This window comes from Salmo salar, chromosome ssa14 (genome assembly GCF_905237065.1).
Source record: "Salmo salar chromosome ssa14, Ssal_v3.1, whole genome shotgun sequence".
In the NCBI taxonomy this organism is placed as follows: Eukaryota; Metazoa; Chordata; class Actinopteri; order Salmoniformes; family Salmonidae; genus Salmo; species Salmo salar.
Window position 1 is genome coordinate 71,428,557 of NC_059455.1, and position 21,289 is coordinate 71,449,845.

Sequence of the window (21,289 nt, forward strand, 5' to 3'; positions counted from 1 at the left end):
CGTGTTATAGTGGGGTTACATTAGTGTGACCAATACCAGTGTTACAGTCGTGTTATAGTGGGGTTACATTAGTGTGACCAATACCAGTGTTACAGTCGTGTTATAGTGGGGTTACATTAGTGTGACCAATACCAGTGTTACAGTCGTGTTATAGTGGGGTTACATTAGTGTGACCAATACCAGTGTTACAGTTGTGTTATAGTGGGGTTACATTAGTGTGACCAATACCAGTGTTACAGTCGTGTTATAGTGGGGTTACATTAGTGTGACCAATACCAGTGTTACAGTCGTGTTATAGTGGGGTTACATTAGTGTGACCAATACCAGTGTTACAGTCGTGTTATAGTGGGGTTACATTAGTGTGACCAATACCAGTGTTACAGTCGTGTTATAGTGGGGTTACATTAGTGTGACCAATACCAGTGTTACAGTCGTGTTATAGTGGGGTTACATTAGTGTGACCAATACCAGTGTTACAGTCGTGTTATAGTGGGGTTACATTAGTGTGACCAATACCAGTGTTACAGTCGTGTTATAGTGGGGTTACATTAGTGTGACCAATACCAGTGTTACAGTCGTGTTATAGTGGGGTTACATTAGTGTGACCAATACCAGTGTTACAGTCGTGTTATAGTGGGGTTACATTAGTGTGACCAATACCAGTGTTACAGTCGTGTTATAGTGGGGTTACATTAGTGTGACCAATACCAGTGTTACAGTCGTGTTATAGTGGGGTTACATTAGTGTGACCAATACAGCAGTGTTACAGTTGTGTTATAGTGGGGTTACATTAGTGTGACCAATACCAGTGTTACAGTCGTGTTATAGTGGGGTTACATTAGTGTGACCAATACCAGTGTTACAGTCGTGTTATAGTGGGGTTACATTAGTGTGACCAATACCAGTGTTACAGTCGTGTTATAGTGGGGTTACATTAGTGTGACCAATACACCAGTGTTACAGTCGTGTTATAGTGGGGTTACATTAGTGTGACCAATACCAGTGTTACAGTCGTGTTATAGTGGGGTTACATTAGTGTGACCAATACACCAGTGTTACAGTTGTGTTATAGTGGGGTTACATTAGTGTGACCAATACCAGTGTTACAGTCGTGTTATAGTGGGGTTACATTAGTGTGACCAATACCAGTGTTACAGTCGTGTTATAGTGGGGTTACATTAGTGTGACCAATACCAGTGTTACAGTCGTGTTATAGTGGGGTTACATTAGTGTGACCAATACCAGTGTTACAGTCGTGTTATAGTGGGGTTACATTAGTGTGACCAATACAGCAGTGTTACAGTCGTGTTATAGTGGGGTTACATTAGTGTGACCAATACCAGTGTTACAGTCGTGTTATAGTGGGGTTACATTAGTGTGACCAATACCAGTGTTACAGTCGTGTTATAGTGGGGTTACATTAGTGTGACCAATACCAGTGTTACAGTCGTGTTATAGTGGGGTTACATTAGTGTGACCAATACGCAGTGTTACAGTTGTGTTATAGTGGGGTTACATTAGTGTGACCAATACCAGTGTCACAGTCGTGTTATAGTGGGGTTACATTAGTGTGACCAATACCAGTGTTACAGTCGTGTTATAGTGGGGTTACATTAGTGTGACCAATACCAGTGTTACAGTCGTGTTATAGTGGGGTTACATTAGTGTGACCAATACCAGTGTTACAGTCGTGTTATAGTGGGGTTACATTAGTGTGACCAATACCAGTGTTACAGTCGTGTTATAGTGGGGTTGCATTAGTGTGACCAATACCAGTGTTACAGTCGTGTTATAGTGGGGTTACATTAGTGTGACCAATACCAGTGTTACAGTCGTGTTATAGTGGGGTTACATTAGTGTGACCAATACCAGTGTTACAGTCGTGTTATAGTGGGGTTACATTAGTGTGACCAATACCAGTGTTACAGTCGTGTTATAGTGGGGTTACATTAGTGTGACCAATACCAGTGTTACAGTCGTGTTATAGTGGGGTTACATTAGTGTGACCAATACCAGTGTTACAGTCGTGTTATAGTGGGGTTACATTAGTGTGACCAATACAGCAGTGTTACAGTTGTGTTATAGTGGGGTTACATTAGTGTGACCAATACCAGTGTTACAGTCGTGTTATAGTGGGGTTACATTAGTGTGACCAATACCAGTGTTACAGTCGTGTTATAGTGGGGTTACATTAGTGTGACCAATACCAGTGTTACAGTCATGTTATAGTGGGGTTACATTAGTGTGACCAATGCAGCAGTGTTACAGTTGTGTTATAGTGGGGTTACATTAGTGTGACCAATGCCAGTGTTACAGTCGTGTTATAGTGGGGTTACATTAGTGTGACCAATACCAGTGTTACAGTCGTGTTATAGTGGGGTTACATTAGTGTGACCAATACACCAGTGTTACAGTCGTGTTATAGTGGGGTTACATTAGTGTGACCAATACCAGTGTTACAGTCGTGTTATAGTGGGGTTACATTAGTGTGACCAATACACCAGTGTTACAGTTGTGTTATAGTGGGGTTACATTAGTGTGACCAATACCAGTGTCACAGTCGTGTTATAGTGGGGTTACATTAGTGTGACCAATACCAGTGTTACAGTCGTGTTATAGTGGGGTTACATTAGTGTGACCAATACCAGTGTTACAGTCGTGTTATAGTGGGGTTACATTAGTGTGACCAATACAGCAGTGTTACAGTCGTGTTATAGCGGGGTTACATTAGTGTGACCAATACCAGTGTTACAGTCGTGTTACAGTGGGGTTACATTAGTGTGACCAATACCAGTGTTACAGTCGTGTTATAGTGGGGTTACATTAGTGTGACCAATACCAGTGTCACAGTTGTGTTATAGCGGGGTTACATTAGTGTGACCAATACCAGTGTTACAGTCGTGTTATAGTGGGGTTACATTAGTGTGACCAATACCAGTGTTACAGTCGTGTTATAGTGGGGTTACATTAGTGTGACCAATACCAGTGTCACAGTCGTGTTATAGCGGGGTTACATTAGTGTGACCAATACCAGTGTTACAGTCGTGTTATAGTGGGGTTACATTAGTGTGACCAATACCAGTGTTACAGTCGTGTTATAGTGGGGTTACATTAGTGTGACCAATACCAGTGTCACAGTCGTGTTATAGTGGGGTTACATTAGTGTGACCAATACCAGTGTTACAGTCGTGTTATAGTGGGGTTACATTAGTGTGACCAATACCAGTGTTACAGTCATGTTATAGTGGGGTTACATTAGTGTGACCAATACACCAGTGTTACAGTCGTGTTATAGTGGGGTTACATTAGTGTGACCAATACCAGTGTTACAGTCGTGTTATAGTGGGGTTACATTAGTGTGACCAATACACCAGTGTTACAGTCGTGTTATAGTGGGGTTACATTAGTGTGACCAATACCAGTGTCACAGTCGTGTTATAGTGGGGTTACATTAGTGTGACCAATACCAGTGTTACAGTCGTGTTATAGTGGGGTTACATTAGTGTGACCAATACCAGTGTTACAGTCGTGTTATAGTGGGGTTACATTAGTGTGACCAATACCAGTGTTACAGTCGTGTTATAGTGGGGTTACATTAGTGTGACCAATACAGCAGTGTTACAGTCGTGTTATAGCGGGGTTACATTAGTGTGACCAATACCAGTGTTACAGTCGTGTTATAGTGGGGTTACATTAGTGTGACCAATACCAGTGTCACAGTCGTGTTATAGTGGGGTTACATTAGTGTGACCAATACAGCAGTGTTACAGTCGTGTTATAGCGGGGTTACATTAGTGTGACCAATACCAGTGTTACAGTCGTGTTATAGTGGGGTTACATTAGTGTGACCAATACCAGTGTTACAGTCGTGTTATAGTGGGGTTACATTAGTGTGACCAACACACCAGTGTTACAGTCGTGTTATAGTGGGGTTACATTAGTGTGACCAATACCAGTGTTACAGTCGTGTTATAGTGGGGTTACATTAGTGTGACCAATACCAGTGTTACAGTCGTGTTATAGTGGGGTTACATTAGTGTGACCAATACCAGTGTTACAGTTGTGTTATAGTGGGGTTACATTAGTGTGACCAATTTCAGCAGTGTTACAGTCGTGTTATAGTGGGGTTACATTAGTGTGAACAATACCAGTGTTACAGTCGTGTTATAGTGGGGTTACATTAGTGTGACCAATACCAGTGTTACAGTCGTGTTATAGTGGGGTTACATTAGTGTGACCAATACCAGTGTTACAGTCGTGTTATAGTGGGGTTACATTAGTGTGACCAATACCAGTGTTACAGTCGTGTTATAGTGGGGTTACATTAGTGTGACCAATACAGCAGTGTTACAGTCGTGTTATAGTGGGGTTACATTAGTGTGACCAATACCAGTGTTACAGTCGTGTTATAGTGGGGTTACATTAGTGTGACCAATACCAGTGTTACAGTCGTGTTATAGTGGGGTTACATTAGTGTGACCAATACCAGTGTCACAGTCGTGTTATAGTGGGGTTACATTAGTGTGACCAATACCAGTGTTACAGTCGTGTTATAGTGGGGTTACATTAGTGTGACCAATACCAGTGTTACAGTCGTGTTATAGTGGGGTTACATTAGTGTGACCAATACCAGTGTCACAGTCGTGTTATAGTGGGGTTACATTAGTGTGACCAATACCAGTGTTACAGTCGTGTTATAGTGGGGTTACATTAGTGTGACCAATACAGCAGTGTTACAGTCGTGTTATAGTGGGGTTACATTAGTGTGACCAATACCAGTGTTACAGTCGTGTTATAGTGGGGTTACATTAGTGTGACCAATACCAGTGTTACAGTCGTGTTATAGTGGGGTTACATTAGTGTGACCAATACCAGTGTCACAGTCGTGTTATAGCGGGGTTACATTAGTGTGACCAATACCAGTGTTACAGTCGTGTTATAGTGGGGTTACATTAGTGTGACCAATACCAGTGTTACAGTCGTGTTATAGTGGGGTTACATTAGTGTGACCAATACCAGTGTCACAGTCGTGTTATAGTGGGGTTACATTAGTGTGACCAATACCAGTGTTACAGTCGTGTTATAGTGGGGTTACATTAGTGTGACCAATACCAGTGTTACAGTCATGTTATAGTGGGGTTACATTAGTGTGACCAATGCAGCAGTGTTACAGTTGTGTTATAGTGGGGTTACATTAGTGTGACCAATACCAGTGTTACAGTCGTGTTATAGTGGGGTTACATTAGTGTGACCAATACACCAGTGTTACAGTCGTGTTATAGTGGGGTTACATTAGTGTGACCAATACCAGTGTTACAGTCGTGTTATAGTGGGGTTACATTAGTGTGACCAATACCAGTGTTACAGTCATGTTATAGTGGGGTTACATTAGTGTGACCAATACAGCAGTGTTACAGTCGTGTTATAGTGGGGTTACAGTAGTGTGACCAATACCAGTGTTACAGTCGTCTTATAGTGGGGTTACATTAGTGTGACCAACACACCAGTGTTACAGTCGTGTTATAGTGGGGTTACATTAGTGTGACCAATACCAGTGTTACAGTCGTGTTATAGTGGGGTTACATTAGTGTGACCAATACCAGTGTTACAGTCGTGTTATAGTGGGGTTACATTAGTGTGACCAATACCAGTGTAACAGTTGTGTTATAGTGGGGTTACATTAGTGTGACCAATTTCAGCAGTGTTACAGTCGTGTTATAGTGGGGTTACATTAGTGTGACCAATACAGCAGTGTTACAGTCGTGTTATAGTGGGGTTACATTAGTGTGAACAATACCAGTGTATAAGTCGTGTTATAGTGGAGTTACATTAGTGTGACCAATACCAGTGTCACAGTCGTATTATAGTGGGGTTACATTAGTGTGACCAATACAGCAGTGTCACAGTCGTGTTATAGTGGGGTTACATTAGTGTGACCAATACCAGTGTTACAGTCGTGTTATAGTGGGGTTACATTAGTGTGACCAATACCAGTGTTACAGTCGTGTTATAGTGGGGTTACATTAGTGTGACCAATACCAGTGTTACAGTCGTGTTATAGTGGGGTTACATTAGTGTGACCAATACCAGTGTTACAGTCGTGTTATAGTGGGGTTACATTAGTGTGACCAATACCAGTGTTACAGTCGTGTTATAGTGGGGTTACATTAGTGTGACCAATACCAGTGTTACAGTCGTGTTATAGTGGGGTTACATTAGTGTGACCAATACCAGTGTTACAGTCGTGTTATAGTGGGGTTACATTAGTGTGACCAATACCAGTGTTACAGTCGTGTTATAGTGGGGTTACATTAGTGTGACCAATACCAGTGTTACAGTCATGTTATAGTGGGGTTACATTAGTGTGACCAATACCAGTGTTACAGTCGTGTTATAGTGGGGTTACATTAGTGTGACCAATACCAGTGTCATAGTCATGTTATAGTGGGGTTACATTAGTGTGAGACCAAACACAGACCACAGTCTTAAGGAAGAATTTGAGGTGTGTACTACCTTGGCTGCTGTTGCTATGGGTGAATAGGGAATACTTCACTGTGCTCAATCATATAGCAGAGGCTTATACACTGAGTATTCGAAACATTAAGAACAGGCATCTGCCAAATAAAATGTATTAATATTATCATTGAGTGTACAAACATTATCAACACCTGCTCTTTCCATGACATAGACTGACCAGGTAAATTCAGGTGAAAGCTGTCATCCCTTAATGATGTCACTTCAATCAGCGTAGATGAAGGGGAGGACGCAGGTTAAAGAAAAAATGTTAAGCCTTGAAAAACTTGAGACATGGATTGTGTGTGTGTGCCATTCAGAGGGTGAGCAGGCAAGACAAAACATTTCAGTGCTTTTGAACGGGGTATGGTAGTAGGTGCCAGGCGCAGCGGTTTGTGTCAAGAACTGGAACGCTGCTGGGTTTTACACGCTCAACAGTTTCCGGTGTGTGTCAAGAATGGTCCACCACCCAAAGGACATCCAGCCAACTTCACACAACTGTGGGAAGCATTGGAGTCAACATGGTCCAGCATCCCTGTGGAACGCTTTGACACCTTGTGACCCGACGAATCGAGGCTGTTCTGAGGGCAAAAAGAAAGAAAATTGTTAGAAAGGTGTTCATAATGTTTGGTATAGTCAGTGTAGCTGACATTTACAGTAGTGTTACAGTAGTAGTGTTGTAGTAGATTTACAGTAGTGTTACAGTAGATTTACAGTAGTGTTACAGTAGTAGTGTTGTAGTAGATTTACAGTAGTGTTACAGTAGTAGTGTTGTAGTAGTGTTACAGTAGATTTACAGTAGTGTTACAGTAGTAGTGTTGTAGTAGATTTACAGTAGTGTTACAGTAGTAGTGTTGTAGTAGATTTACAGTAGTGTAAGACCAGAGACCAGAATCAGAAGTCAGAGGGTTTGGGCCGTGTGAGAAGGAGGCTCATAGTTTTTATTCAAGTGGTGTCATGGCTTCACCCAGGTCACCTGACCAGGAAGTCACTACACCAAATCATGCACACACAAAAATGAAAACATAAACATAAATGGTTGTTTTCTCAACAAGTTGCTCTTTCCCATTTATTGAAAAGAGAAAGCCCATACCGCTGCATGTATTGACATCAGGAGTTTACCAAAACTGTCCATTGGGTCAATTTGGTCATTTGTTTAACCAAATTGATAAAACGTGTCATGTGGAGATGGTATGCATTTAGCATTTTTGTAATGTTAAAATAAACATGGTACATGGCATTTGTTCGTCAGACCTAAAAAATAAACATTCTATTGCAAAGGATAATTTTTTTAACTCAAAATTAGAGAAATTAATAAACAGTAACATGGAATCATACAAGTAACCCAACAGCCTTCTAGAGTTCATCATGACACATATAGTTGTGCAATATGTGTCTCTTTGTCCCTGTAATAGGAGAACTTGGCACTTTGGACTTCTGGGCAGATAGAGAGCTGGCCGGCACATGGTGATATCTGCCACATTAAGCCTCAGGCATTAGGAGGACATGCAGAATGCAGAAAGATCGGCCAATAACCATCTGAATCCAGAGTACTTTCTGTTTCTGGCTGCACAGCTTGGAGGTAAAAAGCCAAATGTACTATTTCGAAAGAGCAGGGATAATTCAACAACTAATATAAATACCACAAGTCAATATCAATGTCTTTCGTACAATGTGTTTTATATATGTGTTAACAAACATCTGTTATCTGCTGACTCACTCAGCATTTAATCCATGCATGGTAATATGGCACATTTCCTGGCAAGCAAACCCCAGTAACAATTATTGTTTTACTCTCTTGAAAATCATTGTAAAGCATTATCATGTAGGCATCACCTCACTATGGTATGATCAGTCATTAAAATGCTGGTATGCACTTTAAAATAAAATTGAACAAATAGAGATGTATTGTATATAGCCAATATTGACTCATAATCAATCAAAGTGACTTTAACATTGACTCTCAACCCTTAATATCCATGTGCATGTCCACCATCAATGCCAATAAATTACACATGTAGTAGTTTAGCTAAATGTAGGAGTGATTTCTCCACCTATACCCAATCATTCACCTCAATAATTCGACAAGCGTAGAACCTGTGGCAGTTCTGCCTAAATAAGTACTTTTTAAGTTGTAAATCAGCTGGCTTGTGTCTGTGTGGTTTGCCGAAAATAAGTCAATTTCTGCTTTGGTTTTGCATTTGTATGAAGTGTACATGAATCTTTAGAGATGGATACATATTTTATAAGGACAAGTATTTGATTTATTTCTCAGACATAAAATGTGCCTACAGGTATAGAAACATTGAAATATAGTTTTTTAAAGGCACATATGCTAAAATTTGTAAAAATGCTAACGCATCTGAGCTGTGGAAAGGCCGTTTTATTCCAAAGGATGAGTACTTACAATATATGTACTGTACAGTAGATATAAAGTAGTCTGTATATTTACATATGCATTTCTAGGTTCATCTGAACATTCTAGAACCTTGGATGTTCATGTTTTGTTATTTTCATTTAAGACAGACACTTGGTATGTTTCCATTAACTTGTCCAGGGATTTTTTGTCGACATAGAAATTAGATGCGATAATTGTCTACTAGAGTGTGTTTCCATTTAACTACCTTGTGTCGCTAAAAACAGCTGGATGTAATGACGTCACAGCTAAACCCCAAAACGTTTTTGCAAAAACCTAGTCTTGAATAAAAATGTATTGGTTGAATTGTTTCCATTACCCATTTAGGCAATTTCCGCATTAATAAATTGGGAACAGCCTGTATGCCCTCTCACCTATCTCTTTCATGTCTCAGGTAGCCTGCAAAGCCAGCATGGATACTAGAATGCAATAATTGACTACTATTTTCCATAATAATTCTCATGTGCCAACATGTCGATAAGGTCTATGCACTTCTGTAGATCTGAAATAATTGGATGGCGAAACTTGCCAGCCAACCATAAAAGCAAGGCGAAGCAATTCAGGCATTCGTGAAAGTCAGAACAATCCTTGTCTTGCAAAGAAACATTATTTTTACAGATTTTTATAAAATAGATGTTGCAAGCAGTATGCATTTAGAATTGTGAAGTGGACCTTTATAGTCAACCTAAGTGATGACATCACTTTCCCCGCGTACCTTCAAAATTATTCGGCAATCATCATTTATTAAAAAAACTTATTTTCCATCATCATTTGCCCAACAAGGAAAGTTAAACAAAAGAAAAATCCTGTCAAACGGATAAAAATGTTGTTGATCTTTAGAAAAATGTCTCCAATATCTGCTGTTTTCATTACACATTGCAAAGATTTTTTTGCGACATTTCTTTTGTTTAATTAACCTGTGTCAATGGAAATCTGCCTAATGGTATCCATGGTATTTACCCCTTTGCCCTGTTGCCGACTTAATTGGCACATTTTGTGCTTAACGAATCAATGCCCAGTATTGCATTGCTCCTTCATCTCGTCATTTTTCACCCATTGATTGCCATTTGACTGTCATTGAATTTCAATGTTTTGGATTAAACCCAAGGATAACATCATTGTATACATCTCAAATGCCTGTCATTGTGTTCGTAGGCTGAAGGCGTGTATATATTCTTAGAGACACAATTGAAGTTTGGACTCTTGGATTATACCTGTCATCAACATTAACATTCTTCTAGAATAGCAGTGGTACGGTATCCTGGCCTGCTCCTCTATGGCTCGATACAGTGAAGATCTGTATGGTGTGCGCACGCTCTGAACCCACGCTGGTCTATAGTACAGGAATCTTCGCTTAGTAAGATGATGCATCTCAATATCCTTTTCCTGGAAAATGTGTACTATTTAAAAAATAAATTGATATGTATTGTTTTGTTTGGCAGGTGCATTCGGATTTCCGGGATATCTTTTGTGATTTGATTCGGGGACCAGAACCTAAATAGGCTATCCATTCAAAACCTGAGAGCAAAGGTTATTGTACAATTTTTCAGAATGGAAAAAAAAAAAAAAAAAAGCTGTTTAGCCTACACTATACATCATTACCTTTAAGTGGCTAAATAAATTAAGTATATTTTTAATTCATTATTATGATTATTTGCTATCAAAATTCAATTAAATTGCAAGGTTATTATTATTTTTCCCCATACATCTATATGCATACCAGTTTCACAAAGTACATGCACTTAGCAACTTTTTCAAACTGGAAAGCCTTAAAACCCTTGTTACTCCTTTTCTCGTCCTCATATTTTACACAATCTGAAATACAGAAAGAAAACATCTACAGACACAAACCATAATAATACAAAATCTGCTATTTAAAAAAAATTAACAAAAATGAAACTCATTTGACGACTTCTAATGCACATGCTAAGATTGGCAACAATATTTTGGCATGATGTTCTGTAAATAAATCATTTTCCTTTTTTTCCTAGATAGAATTGCTTATAGAAAATAATACCTGATGCTTTTTAAGTCATTTCAAAAGCATTTAACTGCAATGAAACAGGCATACTCACTTTAAAAAAAGAGCATATCTCCATTACAATGCTGTGTGCATCATTTGGTACATTGTTACCAAGATCCTATACTATTTTAATGAGCTGGCAATAAGGAAAGTTGTAATAACATCTGATGGTTCTGATTTGTATTTCTCACATGGGCCAATTTCCTGGGAAAATAAGTATCCATGCTTCATGCGTTGAATCCCTCACCAGAAAGATAACACAATTCATGTCCAAAAGGTTTAACATTTCTTTCCGATGCTCCTTCCTCTTCAATCAATCCCTATGAATCGCTTCAATATATTATATCTTTATACCAACCAAAAGAAACAAAACAAAAGTTCTAAAATAAGATTTGGTTAGGAGCAACATTGGAGATGCATTGTACTTGTATATAAAAAAGGAAAGCTAGGAGTTGTCTGTGTAGATAGGCCAACCCAGTCTGATGATCTGTTCCATTTCAACGTTTTACCATTTAGGCAAAAACGTTGAAATGCAACATATAGTTCAACACACTATGATGCACTAGGCTCAGATAGATTTCCTTCTCTTCATGAGTCGGCGATTGTCTGTGAAGCTGTGGAGGCCTGGGGAGACTGAGCTAATGGGCGAGGGGAAGAAGCTGTTCTTTAGGGTGCTGGGAGAGATCTCCTCGATGCGGTACGACACCGAGTGAAAGTACTGGTGGGGGTTCAACTGGGAACTAAAGGAGTTCTGGTGGGAGAAGGCACATTCTATCCCTCCTCCTCCTCGTTCCCCCATCCCTCCCCCTACTCCCATCTCTCCCCCACAGCTACCAAACTCATGTGAGTGGTAGTTCATGCAGGAGCAGACAGATGGCACATCGGTGACCTCGGCGCAGTACTGGCCCTGCGTTTCCCTGCGCCTCCTCCCTGCACCTCCTCCTCTCCCCAGCGTCTCCTCCTGAATGTGGATGATCATGCTGTTTCTGTTCCCCGCCAGCGAGGCCCTCTCCTCTGCGTCCCGCCTCTCGTCCTCACTGTTCATGGTCAGGAACCTCAGCACCACCAGGTTGAGGAAGGCTCCTATGACAGTCAGGCCCACCAGGATGTACATGAAGCTGAAGGCCACGTACAGGGGCCTCCGCTGCAGGGCCCGGTTCTTCTGCAGGGCCACAAAGTCCCCGAAGCCGATGGTAGTCAGTGTGATGAAGCAGTAGTAGTAGCTCTGGAAGAAGCTCCAGTCCTCGTAGTGGGAGAAGGCGGCCGCCCCGATGCACAGCGTCCCGATGCAGGAGAAGAACCCCACCGTCACCATGTTCTCCATGGAAACGTCGGTGATGCGCATGCCACAGCACTTCTTGATGCGCTTCAGGAGGGACTTGACGAAGGTGTTCATCCTCTCGCCCAGGCTCTGGAACATGACCAGGGTCAGGGGTATCCCCAGGACGGCATAGAACATGCAGAAGGCCTTCCCCGCGTCTGTCCCGGGAGCTGCATGGCCATAACCTGCAGGGAGACAACAGACCACAGTCACCAGGATGTAATGGTACAGCAGCATGGTAGAGCAGCATGGTCATACCCTGCAGTGGAGAGAAGACACTGACAGTGATCAGGACCTAACATCTATGGTACAGTAGTATGCCAATAACCTGAAAGAGAGACAACAAACCAGAAACCGGGACCAGTATGTTACAGCTATGGCTGGATAACTGCCAGGGTTGGGCTCAATTCACTTTTCAATTCAGTACTTTCAGCAAGTCAAATAGCTCATTCATTTCCTCAATTGATTGAATTAAAAATAGAACTCAGCCCCACCAAGCCACTTATCATCAACTCAACTGCCCCAGTTGGCTTTTAGATTTGTTTACAGATAATACCCAGCGAAGAATCCCCAAAGCATCCTGATTTCCCTCTGCCAAGATGGCTATTGAATAAGAGCTGAGCCCCACAGACAGGCCTGGTATTGAATAAGAGCTGAGCCCCACAGACAGGCCCGGTATTGAATAAGAGCTGAGCCCCACAGACAGGCCCGGTATTGAATAAGAGCTGAGCCCCACAGACAGACCCGGTATTGAATAAGAGCTGAGCCCCACAGACAGGCCCGGTATTGAATAAGAGCTGAGTCCCACAGACAGGCCCGGTATTGAATAAGAGCTGAGTCCCACAGACAGGCCCGGTATTGAATAAGAGCTGAGTCCCACAGACAGGCCCGGTATTGAATAAGAGCTGAGTCCCACAGACAGGCCCGGTATTGAATAAGAGGGCAGCACAGAAATGGGTCGAGTCATTCATCTGAGTACGGCCCAATGATTATAAGGTTGTCCAATTAGTGGGAACTTTCCTCTCCCGGTCCTGTGAGCTGCAGGGACGTGTGGGAAATGTAGGTGATACTGGATGAGGAAGTGTGTGGGAACTTTCCTCTCCCGGTCCTGTGAGCTGCAGGGACGTGTGGGAAATGTAGGAGTTACTGGATGAGGAAGTGTTTGGGAACTTTCCTCTCCCGGTCCTGTGAGCTGCAGGGACGTGTGGGAAATGTAGGAGTTACTGGATGAGGAAGTGTGTGGGAACTTTCCTCTCCCGGTCCTGTGAGCTGCAGGGACGTGTGGGAAATGTAGGAGTTACTGGATGAGGAAGTGTGTGGGAACTTTCCTCTCCCGGTCCTGTGAGCTGCAGGGACGTGTGGGAAATGTAGGAGTTACTGGATGAGGAAGTGTGTGGGAACTTTCCTCTCCCGGTCCTGTGAGCTGCAGGGACGTGTGGGAAATGTAGGAGTTACTGGATGAGGAGGTGTGTGGGAACTTTCCTCTCCCGGTCCTGTGAGCTGCAGGGACGTGTGGGAAATGTAGGAGTTACTGGATGAGGAAGTGTGTGGGAACTTTCCTCTCCCGGTCCTGTGAGCTGCAGGGACGTGTGGGAAATGTAGGAGTTACTGGATGAGGAAGTGTGTGGGAACTTTCCTCTCCCGGTCCTGTGAGCTGCAGGGACGTGTGGGAAATGTAGGAGTTACTGGATGAGGAAGTGTGTGGGAACTTTCCTCTCCCGGTCCTGTGAGCTGCAGGGACGTGTGGGAAATGTAGGAGTTACTGGATGAGGAAGGAGTCATACAGGAGCCAATAAGGCTTTTAGGATAATTCAACTTTATCTTTAGGCCTGCAGTTGCTGACTCAGACACACACACTGACGTGCGCACACACACCCACACACACGCACACACATACATACACACATACTGTAAACCCAACCTGTGCTCATAACTAAAAAGATAATAACAGTGTTGTTGATCGTCCAGATATGGAATATGATTATGTAGGGTAGGCTATACATGCTTTACTATACAGTACAGTACAGTATATGAGGGGTTTTGAATATGAAAGGCAATGCTGAGAATACATGTTCCATTTCCGTAATCCATTTCTGCTGTATCCCGAACAGACACAGTATGTAGGTCTAACTCACAACAACCGAAGCTGTAGCCAAATAACACCCACCATTCTTATCCATGGAAACAACTGTTTTGACAAAGATGCATTACTCTCCTACTATTTTTCACAGACCCGTTGTAACCTGAACCAGTCCATTGGCCTTTGTGTTTCCTTACTATTGATTTCATACATTCCCTGATGGGCGTCCACCCACTCAAGCACATGAGGAATGATTATATTTTTAGGCTCAGGACTAGATCTATCTGATTTGCAGCAAGCAGGGAATGGGATTTTATGTGCATATAAAGTGTGCTCCCACGACCCAATATGGTTTACTCCTGCAGCTTCTCTGGACTAGATTGAGTTGGTAGCAGATTAGGGCACACAGTTCACAGTGTTGCATTATATTTAGACTTATTTAGCAAGCAAATGGAAGGGAAAACTGGTTTGAGGATCTACGCTACCTGATATACAGAGCCTTCAGAAAGTATTCACACCCCTTGACTTTTCCACATTTTGTTGTTTACAGCCTGAATTTAAAATTGATTAAATTTAGATTTTGTGTCACTGATCCACACACAATATCACATACTGTCAAACTGGAATTATGTTTTTAGAAGTGTTTACAAATTAATAAAAAAATGAAAAGATGAAATGTCTTGCGGCAATAAATATTCAACCACAAAGACCAGGGAGGTTTTTTGATGCCTCGCAAAGAAGGGCACCTATTGGTAGATCGTAAAAAAACATGCAGAGATTGAATATCCCTTTGAGCATGGTGAAGTTATTATGAATTACACTTTGGATGGTGTATCAATACACCCAGTCACTACAAAGATAAAGGTGTCCTTCCTAACTCAGTAGCGAAAGGAAATCGCTCTGGGATTTCACCATGAGGCCAATGGTGACTTTAAACATTTACAGAGTGTAATGGCAGTGACAGGAGAAAACTGAGGATGCATCAACAACATTGTAGTTACTCCACAATACCAACCTAAATGACAAAGGAAATAGGAGGAAGCCTGTTCAGAATGAAAATATTCCAAAACATGCCTCCGGTTTGCAATTAGGCACTATAGTAAAACTGTAACAAATGTGGCAAATAAATTAACTTTATGTCCTGAATACAAAGTTTTATGTTTGGGGCAAATCCAACACAACACATCACTGAGTACCACTCTTCATATTTTTAAGCCTGGTAGTGGCTGCATCATGTTATGGGTATGCTTGTCATTTTCAAGGACTAGGGAGGTTTTTAGGACAAAAAGGATAACCTGCCTCAGTCTGATTTCCAACAGACACTGAGAGACAAATGTACCTTATAGCAGGAAAATAACCTAAAACACAAGGCCAAATGCACACTGGAGTTGCTTACCAAGACGACATTGAATGTTCCGAGTGGCTTAGTTACAATTTTAACTTAAATCAACTTGAAAATCCCATGGCAAGACTTGAAAATGGCTATCTAACAATGATCAACAACCATTTAAAAAATAATTTTAAAAAGAATGATGTGTAAATATTGTACTATCCAGGTGTGCAAAGTTCTTAGAGACTTACCCAGAAAGGCTCACAGTTCTAATCGCTGCAAATGGTGATTCTAGCATGTTCTGACTCAGGGGTGTGAATATTTATGTAAATAAGACATTTCTGTATGACATTTTCAATACATTTTCAAACATTTCTAAAAACATGTTTTCACTTTGTCATTATGGGGCATTGTGTGTAGATGGGTGAGAAAAAAAGTCCTAATCCATTTTGAATTCAGGCTGTAACAAAATAAAATGTGGAATAAGTCAAGGGGTATGAATACTTTCTGAAGGCACTGTATCTCACCAGATACAAAACTTTGAACTGTCTGCCCCCAACATGAGAAACCAAACATGATAATTTACAATTAATGTACATATATAAAAAACGAAGGTCTGGTTTCCAGGACCAAGATTAAGCCTACTTCTGCATTAAAGCGCCATGAACCCAGCCCTTCTGCAATGAAATGCCTTGTGTAATATATACCAATTATTAAGTATGTATATTGTTCCACGAGGTGAAAGGTTTAGCACTATGAAGGTATCCAAAAATGTTATGCTGAAAAATGGTGTAACAGCAGCTATGAATGTGCCCTCATTCATAACATCTTTATTTATTTATGTTCCTACCCCAGTCCTCTCAGTGATACAGTAGACATGCGGTATTCAGAAAATGAATGAACTGCATTATTAACCCAGAGCCTGGTACACTGTTCTGTCTGAACAAATGAAACACAGTTATTCTATCAGACTGATTCTCATATTCCTCCTCGAAGTTTCTTAAAAGTGTATTCCAAAGTTCTCCAAGCAGCCACCAAAACAGTTGGATGGCTCATCGGATAACAGAAAGGTGCAAATCTCACATTGTCAGTAGGAATTTGTCTTGTTCCGTTTTGCACCACATCAGTGAGCCTCCACAGCTCTATCTCTCAACACAGACAGAGAGATGACTGAAAGTGTTGTTGAACACCTGCCAACTAGGATGTAGATCAGTTACAGTGTATGGCGGTGTGTTGATGCTGACAGTAGAATTGTGATATTCATAAAAATACAACTGGGGCCCCAATCACAACACTGATACGACCATATTACTCAGTTCGAGCAGCATTTACTTCGACATCTCTAGCTTCAAAAGTCCATGAGAACCATCTTTGTTACAGCAGCTAGCTATTAGATGTTACTAGAGATGTCCTGTATACACTCCATCCCCTTGCCAGTGTTTATTCATCACCTTTAGATGGAGGTTATTGATTTTATCACCCTCATCTTCATCAGCTCTGTGTTCTGTCTTTCAATCAAGTTGGAAGAGACAACGCCTTCTAAGTGATTAAATGGATTTTCTGAGACCAAACTGAGAGCCAAAACCAACACAAGTTGTTTGGGCATTACCAGGAGGATTGTGAGGATGTTCTTAACAAATTTGCTTCGTAACAGGCATCCCTGTGGCTCAGTTGGTAGAGCATGGTGTTTGCAATGCCAGCATGGTGTGTGCAACGCCAGGGTTGTGGGTTCAATTCCCACGGGGGGCCAGTACAAAAAAAATAAAAAATGCATGAAATGAAATGTATGTTTTCACTACTGTAAGTTCCTCTGGATAAGAGCGTCTGCTAAATGACTAAAATGTAAATGTAAGTAACATTTCATTGCAACTATAAAGACAGGAGCTAGCTAGATATCTTTATTCATAGCTTATTCATAGTGTTTTTTTAAAAGTGAAACATCTCTTGATGGGTCTTTCCAGCTATTACATCGTGTACACCTAACAGCAACAAGCAGCTGTCTTTGTTCCCTCTTGCACATTCAACAGCCTAATTAATATTGATTTTAATGGCTCAAATTATTCCTGGGGAGTAATCAGGTGGTAATGAGTTAAATTGGCAGACAGACATGAAGATGAATGGATAAATCATATTTGATTTGTGGCAGTACTTTATGACTGTGTTGAAATTGGCTCAACACCGTCCACTAGGTTATTGAGTAACAAGTGCGTCTGATACTGTACTCTTACATAACCGAACCACCAAAGCTGTCCTATTTAATACAAAGGCGTGTATTAGATATTGATACAATCATCTTTACCGCTTCAGACACTGTGTGTGTGTGTGTGTGTGTGTGTGTGTGTGTGTGTGTGTGTGTGTGTGTGTGTGTGTGTGTGTGTCCACTTTGCTCCTTCAGAAACAAGTACCTCTGTCTCCCTCACTCAGTTCCACACAGAGTATCTGGCATCAAACCTCACGTCCTCTGTACTCAGTCTCGCGAAGAGAGAAGGGATAAGGGCCTAGACACATTGGTAAGCTGACAGGATGCACTTCCCTAAAGTACAGTATGAATCTTTAATTAAGACGTTAAGAAACCAACTGACCCCAGAACTGCTGTTACCAATGTCCTTGAACAGATTCAACCATAATTGGGGAGGACATGTAGCTTTTCTGAGTTTCTCTCAGTGTTAGACTCTGAGCTTTAACAGTAAAACATCAAGTCCTGCTACTGACTAGAGGAACAGATAAGACAAATGTATGCTCCTTCCCTCTGTCCCTGCACATTGTTTGAAGGCATTTGATTCGATAATAACAGTTATGTACAACCATGCTGTTATGCTTTCCTAATAAACGAGTGCATCTGTAAATATAGCGTACAGTAAAATATTGTCTCATTTTGCAAGATTGTCAGACCAGAGAGATGGTTGTCTAATTGTTGTGGTAATGACTTGGTTCATAGAGTGTATACTGTCTTCTATGAGCTGGCCTGCTAAAGAGCCTGTTTGATGTTGGATACTTGGTTTTGTGTTGCTGTGTTGGACTCTGTGATTGGATACTTTGTGTTTTGTATTAGTGCTAGACTCTGATTGGAGACGTGCTGGACTAATTTGTTTGTCCTGCTATAACGACTCCATTACCAGTTGTTGTCAAGGGAACCGACACATTTATTCTGCTGAGCAGAGGCCTGTGTGTCTGTGTGTGTCTGTGTGGGTGGGTGTGGGTGGTTGCCTGAGTACGTGGGTGTTTGTATGTGTTTATAGATGTGTAACAGTGATGCACTTGACTATACAATTGCTGAATACTCCCCTGAGCCTTTATATTTAGCAATTTAACATGACACTTACACGACTTCTATACAAATCCATACACACTATGTTGGTCAAGTCAAAGCGTGTGATACCTCTTTGATATCAGCAGGATTATCCAATTTAAACATCCTATCTCCTCATCTTTGCTCAAATATTTCAAGGCAAGATAATCAAATCAAATGAAATGGTATTGGTCGCACACATATATTTAGCAGATGTTATTGCAGGTGTAGCGTAGTGCTTGTGTTCCTAACTCCAACAGTCAAACAATTCACAACAATACACACAGATCTAAAAGTAAAATAACAGAATTAAGAAATCTATAAATATTAAGATGAACAATGTCGAGTCCGGAGTATATACAGTACCAGTCAAAAGATTGGACACACCTCTTCATTCCAGGTATTTTTTAATCTGTTTTACTATTTTCTACATTGTAGAATAATAGTGAAGACATCAGAACTATGAAATAACACATATGGAATCATGTAGTAAGCAAACATTGTATAATTGAGATTCTTCAAAGTAGCCACCCCTTGCCTTGATGACAGCTTTGCACAATCTTGGTATTCTCTCAACCAGCTTCATGAGGCAGTCACCTGGAATGCATTTCAGGTGCATTACTTTAAGACATGAAGGTCAGTCAATCTGGAAAATGTCAAGAACTTTGAAAGTTTCTTCAAGAGCAGTCGCAAAAACCATCAAGCCCTATGATGAAACTGGCTCTCATGAGGACCACTACAAGAAAGGAAGACCCAAAGTTACCTCTTCTGCAGAGGATAAGTTCATTAGAGTTAACTGCACCTCAGACTGCAGCCCAAATAAATGCTTCACAGAGTTCAAGTACGAGACAATTCTCAACATCAACTGTTCAGAGGAGATTGCGTGAATCAGACCATCATGGTCGAATTGCTGCAAAGAAACTACTACTAAAGGACACCAATAATAAGAAGAGACTTGTGGCGGTGCATTGCTGGTGAAACTGTCTGTGATTTATTTAGAATTTGAGGCACCCTTAACCAGCATGGCTACCACAGCATTCTGCAGCGATACGCCATCCCATCTGGTTTGCGCTTAGTGGGACTATCATTTGTTTTTCAACAGGACAATGACCCAAAACACACCTCCAGGCTGTGTAAAGGCTATTTGACCAAGACGGAGAGTGATGAAGTGCTGATGAGTTGGACTGCAGAGTGAAGGAATAGTAGCCAACAAGTGCTCAGCATATGCGGGAACTCCTTCAAAGCTGTTGGAAAAGCATTCCAGGTGAAGCTGGTTAAGAGCATGCCAAGAGTGTGCAAAGCTGTCATCAAAGAAAGGGTGGCTTCTTTGAAGAATCTAAAATATAAAACATATTTGTATTTGTTTAACACTGTTTTGGTTACTACATGATTCCATATGTGTTATTTTATAGTTTTGATGTCTTCACTATTATTCTACAATGTAGAAAATAGTAAAAATAAAGAAAAACCCTGGAATGAGTAGGTGTGCCCAAACTTTTGACTGGTACTGTATATATATATATATATATACTGTATGTGATGGGAAGTATAGACATTATGGATAGTATGTGGATAGAATATTTCGTATATCTGTAGAATATGTAGTATAGAATAGTATACACCAACAGTTGAATAGGATGGCATCGACTAGAATACAGTATATACATATGAAATGAGTAAAGCAGTATATAAACATTATTAAAGTGACTTGTGTTCCATTATTAAAGTGACCAGTGATTCCATGTCTATGTATATTGGGCAGCAGCCTCTAAGGTGCAGGGTTGAGTAACCGGGTGGAAGCCGGCTAGCGATGGATATTTAACAGTCTGATGGTCTTGAGATATACGCTGTTTTTCAGTCTCTGTACTATACTGTACTGACCTCACCTTCTGGATGGTAGCGGGGTGAACAGGCCGTGGCACGGATGGTTGTCGTCCTTGATTATCTTTTTGGCCTTCCTGTGACATCGGGAGCTGTAGGTGTCCTGGAGGGCAGGCACGGTGCCCCAGGTGACGCGTTGAGCAGATTGCACGACCCTCTGGAGAACCCTGCGGTTGCTGGCAGTGCAGTTGCTGTACCAGGCGGTGACACAGCCTGACAGGATGCTCTCAATGGTGCATCTGTAAAAGTTTGTTTGGGTCTTAGGGGCCAAGCCAAATTTCTTCAGCCTCCTGAGCCTTCTTCACCACAACGTCTGTGTGGGTGGACCATTTCAGATTGTCAGTGATGTGTACGGCAAGGAACTTTAAGCTTTTCACCTTCACTGCGGCCCTGTCAATATGGATGGGGGCGTGTTCCCTCTGCTGTCTCCTGTCCA

The 21,289-nt window shown here is 41.3% G+C and overlaps 1 protein-coding gene across 1 annotated transcript in view; it reads right to left on the reverse strand.

The window, feature by feature from the left end:
- Nucleotides 1-8,874: 8,874 nt before the first annotated feature.
- Nucleotides 8,875-21,289, reverse strand: part of LOC106570237 (potassium channel subfamily K member 9) — a 40,652-nt gene continuing 28,237 nt past the window's right edge. Inside the window, exon 2 of the mRNA XM_014142335.2 lies at nucleotides 8,875-12,458. Coding sequence (XP_013997810.2) covers nucleotides 11,521-12,458 — 938 coding nt within the window. The 3' untranslated portion in view covers nucleotides 8,875-11,520. The remainder of the gene's footprint in view (nucleotides 12,459-21,289) is intronic.